The sequence below is a fragment of the Chamaea fasciata genome, unplaced genomic scaffold (assembly GCF_029207755.1).
Source record: "Chamaea fasciata isolate MVZ Bird 193981 ecotype frontalis unplaced genomic scaffold, bChaFas1.0.hap1 SCAF_21, whole genome shotgun sequence".
Lineage (NCBI taxonomy): Eukaryota > Metazoa > Chordata > Aves > Passeriformes > Sylviidae > Chamaea > Chamaea fasciata.
The window spans coordinates 3,608,460-3,622,415 of NW_027094106.1; the positions used below are offsets into that span (position 1 = coordinate 3,608,460).

The window sequence follows — 13,956 nt, forward strand, 5'->3', positions numbered from 1 at the left end:
GCACTTTGGGCTCTGTGGGGGCAGAAGCAGTCCCAGAGTGAGGCTGCCACTTGGGCAAAGGTAAAGTATTTAAATTCAGCTAAATCCATATGGCAGACACCATCTCACATTTGCTGTGTCTCTGCCACATTCACACTAACCAGGTTTTTCTTCACTCCTTTTCCCTTAAGCCTTCTTGGCATAGAAACTATACTAGTTTGAATATTTGTGTCTGGTAAATAATGCTTCTCTTACCCAAAGATCCTCAGCTCTGACAAGCACATCACTAAAATTCAAGTGCAAATGCCCCAGGCCTTCTTCCTTCAAGTGTTCACAGGTTTTATTCACACATTCATATTAGTTTTATTCACATGTACTTATTCTACATATGCTGGCTGGAGGTTATAACTGTTCTACAGATGAGACCGCTTCACCACACCTGGATTCAACACAAGCTCCTGAATTACTGAAACTTTAGTGCATTGATTAAATCACTTGCTCAAGGGTCAATACTGAACCCCTTTGCATTTAGGATGGACTTATACAACAGCTCCTAAAGCAGATCTGATTCCTCTGCAGCATCCATTCACACTTTGTCAAACACTTCCAAACTTCAGCTCATTTGGATGCATTAAGTGTCTCGCTGATTCTCAGCTCTAAACACTTCACCTTTGAACAATTCCCTTTAGGGAAAATTCAGCTGCTACTCAGAGACCTACACGGAGAAAAGAGACTACAGCAAGCAGGAAGAGACCAAAATACATATTTAAATATAAAAATGAGCAAGGGAGATGAGGCAAAGTCCACTCACCTTTCCTTTGATTGTCTCTAGTATTTGTTAATGGCCTCAGTTCTCCCAGGTAGCCTGTTCAGGCACACTTAATTGAATGTGGAAAGTTTTATTTGGGAATGCACTTAAGATTCTGGCTGATTAAAGTATCCTTGTGAGATTTCTATTATTATTTAGTATATAAAAATAACCAATAAAACTGTAAGATACTCCTCTTTCACTCATCACACCCTTCAATCAGCAACTAAAGTGTTTAACAACTGCATACCTACAGGGAGGCTCTAAAGTGAAACACCTAATTAAATGCTCTGGAGATAAAAAACAAACTCAAACCACCCTGGAAGTAGCAAGACTCCCACAGCACTTCTTACACAGAGCTGCTTTGTGCTTCACAGGGACAAAAATCTGTGGCAAGGTTTACTGAGCTATTTGCAAATGTGAAATTCCCTTTCAACACTAAAATCGCAATGTCTGAAATTCAGGTTCCCATCACTCTCCCCCCTTCAAAGCTGTGGCAGTCCTCAGGGAATCCTCAGTTGCTTTTCAGTCATTTTTGAGCGGCACAAAAAAACCCCCAAAAAACAGAGCAAGCCCAATTCCCATTCTCCATCCCATTAGGCCATTAGGTAGTGTAATTACAAGACACTGGGTGATAAAGCAGCACCACCAGGCCCTGACAATAAACAGGGTTTATTGATTATTCATATAAATATATACCATATATATAAATATATATATGCACAAACCATATATAAATATGGTTTATTTATAAAATGAGTTAAGACAAAGCAGCATTTCAGATCCCTAACTGAAGGGCTTTTCAGTTGATTGACCTGCCCATGGTAAAAATACTAGGACATGCAAATGGTGGGATTTACATTCTCCTCAGTTTGGTTTCTTGGGCATTAATATTGGATTAATGACAGGGACCTGGGATGCGGCTGGGAGGAAGGTACCAGGCTGCTCACTCACCAAAGCCCATCCAGCAGATGCCTCGTTGCTGTAAAACAGACCTTAAAGAAAAAGGCTGATGTTCTAATAAATCACAGGGATCATAAGGAGCCCCATGTTCCCAGTGCCTGGTAGAAAACAGAGTTAAAACACTTCTTTTCATCCTTGGCTCTGGTGTAAGGCCCAGAGGAGTCCATGGCCCTTCACACGGCTGAAATAATGGTCATTTATCCCTGTTACAAAACCATTACACCAGAATGTATCTTCCAAAACTGTCCCCCTAAGAACACTGAGAGTTCTGGGTCGGAAGCAAATTGTTGCATTTTGTTCCAGATCTGTCAGATGGGACACACTTCCCAGCACTTGCCTCAAATTTCTCTGGCATTAGGCACTATCATGGTTTCCTTCCTGAGACCTGCAAACACAGCCAGAATCACTAAAATAAGGATTGGAAGAAATACAATGAATTTTTGCAACTGTGGAAACACTGCAAGGTTCTTGACACATGCAGGTTCCCAAAGGCAGCTGGAATATGGGGTGGCATTCACTGAACCGAAGGATATTCACAGGTCACAATGGGCTACTGTGTCCCGGCCACCGATGAGCCACAAGCAAAGCTGAAATCCAAGCAACAAAGAGATGCCAGATTTTTCAGAACAAATATTTATAGGCATTGATACCTGGCACTAACAACATCTCCACCTCCAGTGATGTCCACAGAAATGTGTGATATCCAACCCATTTAACACGATGGGCCATCATGGCTCAAACTCTTTGTTTTGGACCAATTCTTGAGCAAAAATTTAGTCAAATCCATCAGACAGGTTGGACTGGAGATTCTTGGAGAGCACAACCCCATGTCCCTGTCCCTGAGACCATTGCAGAAACTGTGATTTCTCAGCACCCTTTGAAAAAAGCTTCAGCCAACTGACTGAGACACCCATGTGTGAAAACTTTGCCCTCACTAGATGCATTTTCAAGTGTAGAACAAGTTTTGAGAGTGCATGAAGGACACATTTTAAGGGAATTTCTCAAGGTTTAAATGAAATTAGCACAAAGTTACAGTCCCTGCAACTTTTCCCATACTGTTGGTTCTGCTGATTCTTGGCATATTTTGCTTTGCATATGCTAAAAAGTCAAGTACACCAGCAGGTCAGCTCTTGTAGGCAGCTTTGCTGAAGAGCCATTTAAATCATTCCAAACTCTGATTTTTGTTCCTGCTTTCTGTTTTCACGCTTCCCTGGCTTGCTGACTCAGTCAAGATCCAGAGGCCCCCAAGAACAAGGCTGACCTTGCAGTATGTTTGGCCCAGTTCTGAGAGATGCCTCACTTTTAGATTCAGATTTCCAGGGAGAAAGTGGTGCATCCACCAATTCCTTCTACTTAGGAGCAGCTTCTTATTCATGATCTTCCTTGAACAGTTGTCATGTTCCTTTTTGAAGTGTTATTAATTGACAAGGTTATGTCATGCTGTAGCTTAATTTCATTCTTTAAATCCAGCCTATCTGACAAAATGACAACCTATTAAACCACACTAAACACATTTGGATGTTTTGTGACTGTCTTCTCATGAGGCTTCATCACTCATGTTTTCAGACTTGATGATCAGCACCACTCCCAGGGATTTCCAGCTCAAGATCTATTACATAGGATTGAGATTAGTACTCTAATTTGACTTATCTGAATTGCAAATGCAGTGTTTTGTGTAGCCTGGGAACTTTATACATTTAAAAGAAATGTCAACACTTCAAAAGACTAATTTAGCACCTGGTACTGTAAGACATTTCCCTTCTTCCCACTATTTGCACATGACTTAGAACATAATGGTCCTTTTCCCAGCCTTTATGCACAACCCAGGAGGCCAAAGACTGTGTGGCCATCGAGGAAGCACTTCCACTCCCCAAGGAGTGACTGATGCATTTGGATCAGCAGGCAACCAGGAGCTCAACCAAAGAAAGGCTCAAATCCATACTTTTGCATCTGAACAGAAGCCAGAGCCTGAATGACACATTCTCTCTCTCTCCTGCATCCTGTTTTTCAGGACAATATGCAGCACCTTCAAGAACCACCCTGCTCATAGAAAGGTTAGATTTGTTTCCCGGCCTCCTAATGAGCCTAAACCCGGGATGAATTGATTGTTTTCTTTGTGAGGCATCATTAACCAAACTCTGCTCAAGCATTGTGCTTCCTCCCAAGGCATAAGCTTCAAGAACACCATCCATAAGCTGCCTCATGTATATCCATGCTAAACACACATCAATTTCCAGCCTTCAAAAATAGTAACACTTCTCCAGACCCGTATCTGACCATCCCAGTGGATCATGAAGGCACACGTTCTACACCAGCCTGGCACCCTCTCTGTACTCTCAATACACAGCTGGTTGGGAAGATAATTCTCAGAATAGCAGGACCACCCAGGCACTGCCGCAGTGACTTGCTTTGCCTTCTGAACTCCTTTGGCCAAGCCAGACATCCCCCTATGGAAGCCCAACACACACCCATGGGCCCCACATCAGGGATGCTTTGTGACCCTCAGGCCACAGCACTACTGCAAGGATCCTGTCAGGCTGAGGGGAAATTTTACAATTCCTTCATATTTTAACATTTGCTTGGAAACTTAAATGCAGCACGACTACTTTTTTTTTTTCACCAGCTGATTAAAGCCCAGTCTATTTAAGGAGCATTTTCCCTTTCTTCCATTCCTTCAATGTTTTGAACAAGGCTGAGCTTAAGATACTGTCATAATTATTTATAGAACATAACGCTAAAGCATTATGGAGACATGCACTTACACAGAGTTAAGAAATAAGACATTATTTTGTGTTCCATCAGCATGCCCTGGGGTTAGGCCTCTGCTGCAGCATGACAAGCAGAATATACATTTTAATAGACACACAAGAAGAAGGAATGTTACCAAGACACACACAGTCTGGAAATAAAACAAACATGCCTTCTTCCCTCTGCCTCCTCAGCAAATAACTGGCCCAGGTAAGATTTCCTGTTCAGGCACAACAAAAGCAGGACAGGTGGAATGTTACAGGCAGGCATTGCTTCCACACAGCATTAACTTTCCTGCTCTTAAACCTAGAGACTATATATTCAGCTTTCTGAAAAAAAAATGGGACAAACCTGTAAAGGTCTTTGGTCTGCAAAAATCTTTCATGCACCATGCTGTTGTGTCTAAGCATTTCCATGATCCAATGAAACAGCATCAAATATGTGTTGATGCAGGGTCTCATCTCAGTTGCCACAGACACAAAAGGCTACCACAGACTTCCAAAGAAGGAGCTGAATCAGAACCACAATCACAGAGCCTGTGATCACAGTTTCCACACCTTCCAGTAACCCAGATAACCAATGGAACTCTGAAACGGGACAGGCAATTGCAGAGGGCCCTTGCTGAGATCCTGTGCAAATTAGCATTGAGCTTTGAGCCTGTTTCTGGATGCTCTCCCAGCACAAACCTCTGTCCACCTGCTCTAGAAAATGCCTGAGCTCTGAGGGGCAGGTCTGGCATTTCAGTGCAAGTGACTGCGCTCATTCCACTGAGCTGGAATCGCAGCCTCTGCAGCAGCACACGGGAATGCAGGTGAGTTCTGATGCTAAGCTATGGAAACATCTCTTCTTTCAGCATCCACAGCGTTTGATTCAGATATTGTGTGATTTCAGAGCAATTAACGACCTAAAAGGAAGTGGCAGGGTGCAGGAGGCAGATTGATGGACACATAGCTGCACATAGCTGGGGTGATTTGAGAGATGTGAACAGGACGTGGTGCCAGACTGACCCCACCTGGGGAAGGTGGGACTGGGGGTGCATCTTGATTGCTCCCAGAAGGGAGAGAAAACCATTCCTGCTCCAGACACTCTGCAGGTGGGAAATGCAGTGTGTGGTAGAGATATTCCTTACGATAGTTACTTGAAGTTCATTTTTCTCATCACAGGAATAAGCTTTCTGAGTAAGCTTTGGAACTGTGCTGCGTCTCCTGGCAGCCACCACCAGCTGTGTTTTCAATAACTCTTCCCAAATGCTTCACAGATACATGGACACAGATACTGGATGGAAAAACCCCAACACTGAGCAGAAAATACACTTCAATTTCTGATAACACCTTTGAAAAGCTGCCTCCTCTCATAGATTGGCTTTTTTGGGTCTGATGTTCTGAGAACACCTTAATCTGGTTTTCATTTATAGTTCTCTTGGAAGAGTGTCACGTACAAAGGGACAAGGTAGCAACATAAAATGACCAGGAGACAAACACATAACAGTAATTCTGCACTCTACAACTATTTCATTTATATAAATCTTTTCTCAATACTTCCCTCCTTGGTTAGCAATATCTGAGGGAACAGTGAGGACCCAAGATTGCAGAGTTCAAATCATTGCACTTGTCTGTGCAAGGGAAGATGTTCTTACAGAAAAACAGTTTCCTATGCAGTATTTGAAATCAGCTGTACTGAAGATGATAGCAGACTTGACAGATACCCACAATATCTTAAGACCAGCTCAGTCAGTGCTCCATTATTAAAGGAATAAGCAATAGTGTATTTTTTCCTACAGTACACCTCCTACAATCCATATGAAAAGATGTGAGGTAGTAAAACTTACAAGAGCACAGGGAACAGCACTTGGAAGGAACAGCAGGTGCCTTCTTGCAGGTGAGGGGTCAAAGAAATGGTGCCGTTCAATTTCCACATGGTGCTGATGCTGGGTTAATGGCTGGACTCGATGATCACAGAAGTCTTTTCCAGCCTTAACAAATAATTCTAAAAGGGGCTGTGGGAACTCTCTGTCTTTAAATTACCTCCTTTCAGACACACAAGAGTGGGACAGTGAGGCAGAATCAGCTCATGTAGAATTCCACTCTGCAGTGCAAAGCAGAGACAAGAGCCTTTATCCTTTCCCTCTCTTACTGGGACTTCTGAGCCACCTAAGCCCTGCACAGCACCCCCTTCACCTGGCACCCACTGACCCCAGTGCCCCTGGCACAACAGCTCCACTGTGGGGAGCAGGGAGCTCTGATAGCTGGAAGAAGAGGAGATGAACAGATTGCCCCATCTCACTTCAGAGGGCAGAGGCAGAGCAGGAGGCTGTGGGTGTCTTGTGGTGCAGGGGGCACTGGGGCGGCACAAAGGGCCAGAACTGCAGCTCAGAGTGATTTGGGAGCTGACAGCACCCGCACAGAGAGCACCCAGCACCCACCTGACCTCCTGATCAGAGAGTCCACAGTAGGTAATATTTTTCCTGAGCAGTCTAGCGAAGGGCAAATGTGCAGAAATCCAAATGTCAACAGCACGTGCTCGTCTGCAGGGCTCCTGTGCCACATCAAAGCTGGCAAAACACAGCAGAGCCAGCCCAGAGCTTTGGCCATGAACCTCTTTGTTAGTCCCAGCACCACTTCTGTGACAGCCACAGGGCCTGCCTGGAATTGCCTCTGAGGGAAAGGACTCAGTGCACATTCAGCTGACTTCCCAAAGTGCTGGGAGAATCCCTTTTGCCTTTTTTTCTACAAGAGAGTTCTGCTCAAAAAGAATAGGCCGGAACAGTAGGATGTAAACATTCCAGTAATTCGTGGTGACTTCAAAGACAACACTCAGTCTCCTTCTTACATATGAAATGATGGCTTGGGGATTTTTAGTTTTGTTTGTTTATGTTTTTCAAGCTGTGTATTTGTCTTGCACAGTGGAACCACAGGCACAGGAGCTGTATGTTTTATATTACAACTTCTGCCCGAGGACTTAAGACTAAAGGCTTTTTTTTTTCCCCCCATAGTGAATCATCATGTGTAGGGGGTGGCTGGATTATGTTTGTGTTTTTTAAAATTAACCCAGCTAACCATTTGGTCCATGCTGCACACAATTTGTTGCTTCTCTTTTAGAAACTCCTTGAAATACAAGCTTTGGAAATAAAAATACATCTGGCAAGTCTAAAAGACAGGACTTGAGCAAGCACTGCAGACTAACTGGAACTCCACCATGGACAATTTGCTTCCTCTTCCAGAGGTAAATTGCAGTGGGAGCAAAAAGGTTTTATCATGTTAGCTGTATCAAAATCTGAACAGAAATATTCACCAAGAACTGGAGAATTCAAGAGCACATTCCTGGCTTGCCTTGTTAATTCTTTGCTTTTCCATTTCCCAGCTTTCTAGCATGTGCAGCTCTGGTGTCTCCCAGCCAATCCACATTACCACAGCCTGCTCTGGCTGCTTATTAGGTACAGTGGGTCTCCCAGCCTGGTGGAGCAGAAGCCTTTGCTCATTTGTAAGCCTTTTACACGGAAATATGCTTTCTTCAAGATATTTACGTGGACATAGCAGTATTTTCGAAGACTAGAGAACAGTCTGCAAATTTTCACCTCCATGCTCGTTCCTTTCAGGGGTGTCTGCCCACGAGGGAGAGAGGTCCTGATGTCCCAGAGGTTGTGCTGAGAGGGGCAGGGAGTCTAGCACCAAACCCCACGTTTATCTGCCACTCAAACAAGCCAGCTGAGAACATTTATCGTGACTAACAGAAATAGATATCCAAGGAGCCAGAAACAAACTCTCAGCACATGGCATGGGCACTCCTGATAACCAGGGTGCTTCATGTTAAGCTGTTCAGAAAGAGAGAAATGGTGCAATTGGGATTACAGACCCTTTCCAATGACAGCTTGGAATATAAACCACCTCAGGGTGATCAGCCACCAGATGCAATCAGGCACTGTGCTCATCAAAATGCTGCCTAGGGAAATACACTGGTTCCTTATTAAATCAGAGGTTATATTGATACGGATGAAGACAAACATATATTTAGCTTTTTGTGGGGTTGGAAACACATCTGGGTAAAGAAACTCCATGAAGATTGTGCACTTGGTTCATTACTTTGGGATATGACTCTATACCACACAGAAGGCTACTGATTTTTTGTTGATTTATTACAGTTCGTGAACCAACAACCAGCAAATGCTTTCTCCAAATGCTTGGCAAAAGCCAAAAATAACACAAGAAAGGATTCTGCAGGTGAAAGTGCCAAAAGTTGTGCTGGTAGGTGCAGAACTGATTTAAAGTCAGGCTTAAAGGGAGTAAATCTCTAAGCGGGTGTTTGTACTTGGGAAATAAAAATTAAAATACATACATTACTTATTGAAGTTCTATAAATGGAGTTAATCTGGAGATATGTCTAAATATGTACCAACTTTACCTAATTTTAGATTATGGAACAAATTTGTTAATGATTTCTTAATGGAACTTTAATTTTAGGAAGTGCTAAACAGTGTTATAGAGCAGAAATGGGCAAGGTACCAAAGCAGAGGAGGCCTCATGTCTTATTCTTCTATAGAGAAACTCTGCACTAACATAAGTTATCAAACCACATTGAAAAGTGAACTTATCAATATTATCTCAGTCTTACTACTTCTGATGATTTTCTTTAGATAAATTTACCATTAGCTGTTTTTTATCCATGGAAACAGGTGTATTCATGGAATCACCCTGATACAGTATTTATTTGGTTTCTTACTATGATTGGTTTCAAAATTAATTTAAGATCTCATGAACAGTGACCAAACTTTTAAGCGTGAGCTGTCCTGTTTCTATTTTGCTGTGTGTGGAATTCATGCATTGCTGTTTTCTGTCACCCCCTATATGCACTGGAACTACCCCCAGATTTTGGCCTGATGTTCTTTTTCAGTGTGAGAGCCTATTCTCTACCTATTTAGTAGCTACCAGCAGATAAGAGATTAATTCTTCATTTATTTGACAGCCATTATTCCATGCTAGGAACCCAGAGATACTTGGTAACAAATAACTAATGATAATAAAAAGGGCAGAGCTCTCTAGCAACTGTCTGCACGGCACACATATCCAATTCCTGATTTATTTGCTGATTTTCTGTCACTTTTTTAACTCAAGCAAAACAAAATAGCATTTGGACAGTATCTTAGATGAGCTGTTTACTGTCCTCCAATCCTTTTGTGCTGCTTTTGGCTGGGACAGAGTTAATTTTCTTCCCAGTAGCTGGTAAGGGAGCATGTTTTAGATTTGTGCTGAGAACAGAGCTGATAACACACGGATGTTTTCATTACTGCTGAGCATCTCACACAGAGTCAAGGTCTCTTCTGCTCCTCACTCCCCAGTGAAGGGCTGAGGGACACAAGGAATTGGAGAGCCACAGCTGACTCCAACTGAGCCCAGGGATATCCCAGGCCACAGGGCATCATACTCAGCAGATGAAGTCGTGGGAAGACAGTAGGACAAATGAGAATGAACATGTCTCTTTCTGTAAATTTGTTTGCACAACAATCTAGTCGTTGACTCAAACAACAGCATTTTTCATGGCTTCCTTTAGATGTTCAAATTTTAGCCAGGAACTGACACACTACCAAAGAGCTTTACAAACTGGGAGCCTTCAGAGTTCTCCAGCTCTGGAGCTGCTTTCAGCCTTTGTGAAGCTGTCTCTTTCCATTTGCACTCCAAATTTGAGCTGTGTGGCTGTGCATTCTATCTAATTGCACACTGACAGGATGCATGAGGAACCCTCAAAATTTGAAGAAAGGCAATCCCTGAAGGCAGACTGCTGTCCCTCCTGAATGGCTACTGTTTCTCACCTAATTCAGGATTTTTGGCGCTGCCACATAAAGGAGTTCCCTAATGGGCTCAGCCTGTGTCAACTTGCTCCTTCCAGCCCTCTATTCTTAGGTGAACTTGGATGTAAAAACTTCTCTACTCGCAGCAGTTTTACTACTGCTTTTATTTGTGCCAGCAAAGAGTTTTTGGTATTTCAGCTCCCCGTCCTCCTTCCCAACAAATACATGTACTGTCTTAAAAGGAAAAAAAATCTTGAGAGAAAAGGCAACATTTTACTCCTCAAATGAATCCTAGACAACAAAGGTCAGGAAAAAATGCCTACATTAAAAAAAAAAAAAAAAAAAAAAAAAAAAAAAAAAAAAAAAAAGCTCTTTTCTGACCCTTCTAGCATGTCAGGAATTCACCTTGTTCAATGTGGCATGTCGTCCCAATTAGAGACCAGGCCTCCAACATGGACAACAAGGTGGGAGGGAGAACAAGGGAAGCTGGATTACTCTTAGGACCTAAGCAGCCACTGGGTAGAGAACATCCTTACAGCAGCTGCAACTTTTTCCATTACCTCCTGGAGTCAGTAACAGGAGCTGGGCATGAGAACTCTGGATTGATAGTTAAGTCTTCTGGTGGAGTTGAGGATCACAGGAAATTTAGGACAGGGGATTTTTCTAAGTATCAGGGTGGATTTTGTCAAGATGGTCTTTGGGGTCCAGAGTTAGTACTGATGCATATCCTGGATGACTCAACACAGGTCTGGCTATTTTGATCTTGTCTCTCTTATGACTTCCAAAACACTGGGGTTTGGATTCCAAGCATATGCTACTGCCACTCTGAGCCCCTGTGTACAAATAACCATATATATTAATCCCTGAACTACTTCAGCTAGTAAGCCCCAAATCCTTAAACTGAAATTCAGCTCTGAAAACATCAGCCCAGTTCCATTGTTCCTCCACTTCCAGCTGTGGGACCCAGTTGACTGCAGGGAGATCAGTGAGAACCTAAGAATAAATATATGTCCATAACACAACAAGTGTTTATAAAAAGGTCATTGGTTCTCTCTAAAATACTTCTCCCTTTGGGCTCTGATCAAAGCTGCTTTTGCAGAATGTTATGAGAAACATTTAAAGAAAAAAAAATTATAGAGAAAACAAAAAAATCCTTCTTTATTTTAGATGCGAGACATTCTTTCTCTGGAAAAGGTGCTTCCTGGCCAAGGGCAACCCAGAACAATTTACTGAGTTAAAGGCTTCCACATTTGGCCATATGCATTTTGCTTTAGAAATGCAGCAACAACCAATCCTGGTGAAAGCCAGACTGACTTGGGTGCCACTGCCTGCTTTAAGTGGAAACTCTCTTTTTATAAAAACTGAAGAGCATGTGGGTGGGCAGGATGGAGAAGGGTGGAGAGGTTTAGTCCAGGGTTGTCATTCTTTGGGTGTGACCACAATGCTGCAATCTCTGGAACGCAGCTGGACAGAAAGGATGAGGAATGCCCCTGCCTCTCCTGGGAAAATCAGTCTGATGATGCCAGGAGCTGTGATTTGTCTCTCCAGGAATGTTGCCACCTGTAGCAATTAAATCTCTGCTATAATATGATTTAAATAAGAGGATATTTCCCCCCAGAAACTGCCAGATCATTGTTTCCTCCAAATGTCTCTGACAGACAAGAAAATTAAAGCAGTGAGGAGTCCTCAGAATGGGGCACTGCAGCTGTCCTGGGAGCAGGAGAGGGATGCAGATCTTGACAAAATTAAGTGAGCCTGACAGCTCCATCACCAGTTTCCCCAGACAAATCCATGGACAAGTGTTAAAGGAGCTGAAACTGTGTCTGATTTCCATGTTATCATCCATTTTCTCTGTCTTGGTGGACAGAAACCAAAGTGCATCTGTAAAAGCACTGCTGGATAAATTTTGTTATTCCACATACTATGAGCAGACTTCCCAGCAAAATCCAATGGCTTCAGTTACATATCAGAAGACAAGAGACCCACTGTGTAGCCATGGATTCATTTTCCCAAGACTTTTGTAAAGCCTTTTAAAGCTTCTTTAGGATCTCCCACAAAACAAAGCCCTTATGTCAACAGAAACTCTTGCTTGGACATGCTTCATCTGTTACTTTTTATGAATATGCACAATCAAAGGATGACAGCTTTCACAGTTAGACAAACACAGTTACACAGAGCACACTTCTGCCACAAAAGGTCAGATAATACAACAGGCTAAATATTAAATACACAAGAGAGGGATGTGTTCCCCTTGAGCACATTGGGATGGGGAGTTATTAGGAATTTATTGTCCCTGCAAAGTGTCTTTGCAAAGATCTTACCTGTTCAGTGATGAAGGAGCTTGAAAAAGTGACAGCTGACCAAAAGAAGATCCCACAGCTGAGAATGATCTTTCTGTTGAACCGGTCACCAAGGTAACCAAAGATCGGCGCCGCGACCATGAAACTACAGATAAAAACTGCAAAGGAGACAAAAAGGAAAGAAATGTTTAATAAACATCAGACCAAGAGCAGGAAGACTAATTTTCTGCAAGCCAAAGCCTCTAGAGAACAGTTCCAAATAATTAGACATTCTGCAGCCCTGCCTTGCAGAGTAGTGCAGGCCGAAGGCTTTCTGAAGTCAGTGCTTCCTTAATCAAACAGATTTTTCATTCCCAGAGAAACTTCAGACTCATATTACTTGAAAGCACCAGCCCCTCACAGTCAGCTGAGCTCAGATCTGGGGATGGGCAAAACCAGGACAGAATAAATTAAGAGCTTCTGCTTAAATGTTACTGAGAAGGTGAAGTGGAGGTTGGAAGGAGCTTCAAGCAAACAGAAAACAAGCCAAGGGCTCCTTGTTGGCTCTTGCAGCAGACACCTGAGGGAAATGGGCCACAGAAGCTGAGGTTCTTTCATCCTTCCTGGCATCCTCCCTATTTTAAAGAAATTATGAAAGTGAGGAAAACCAATAAACACCACTATCATCCTACTGACACCAGCCCTGTCTCCTCACCAGGTCCCTTCACCGTCATTGAACTTGTATTTAAACCCATCACTGAGCAACATCTTCACTAGAACAGTTTTAACCCACAAAGTCCAAACAGGCCAGGATTGTCCTCACCTGAAAGAATTCAAGTTCACCCTTTGTTCCCTCCAAAACCCCCAAAGCATTAACCTTAAACCTTCTGTCATGTAGGAATGAGGCTCTTGACAGAGTAACTTCTGCAAAATCACCTCAATTCAGAGTTCACTCCTCTGCCCATCTCAAAAAAATCTGGCCTGTGAACCCCCTGAGAACACCTCAAATGGGGCATTCACACCATGTTCCTGATTAATTTGGATTTTGGCAGAAATTGCCACATTTTAACCTGATTTATAGCTGGTTTTTGTCTGTCCACATTAGAGAATTGGATCGGGGCAATTACATGGATTTTATTGGTGTGTAGTATGAACTCTGACTATAACTGGCTGTCTGGGATTCAGCAAATCCAGAAGGATTTGGTTGGGGCATCAGAACACCTGGAGGTCTCTCTTTAGTCACACACTCCTGACACTCATATGTTTTCAGGTAGGTCTTGGAGGGCACTGTGGGCTTTTGGCATAGCCTGACCCCAGCTGTCTACTTTTCATTGTATAAAATGTCGTGGGGGGATAGAATAGGTTAAAAAAAAATAAAGAAAAAGAAGAAAAGACAA

General features: G+C 42.8%; 1 protein-coding gene across 1 annotated transcript in view; it reads right to left on the minus strand.

Annotated features, from left to right (window-relative positions):
- The window catches only part of LOC136299954 (sphingosine-1-phosphate transporter SPNS2-like), a 134,461-nt gene that overhangs the window by 59,177 nt on the left and 61,328 nt on the right, over positions 1-13,956 (minus strand). The window contains exon 3 of the mRNA XM_066201988.1: positions 12,602-12,738. Coding sequence (XP_066058085.1) covers positions 12,602-12,738 — 137 coding nt within the window. The remainder of the gene's footprint in view (positions 1-12,601; positions 12,739-13,956) is intronic.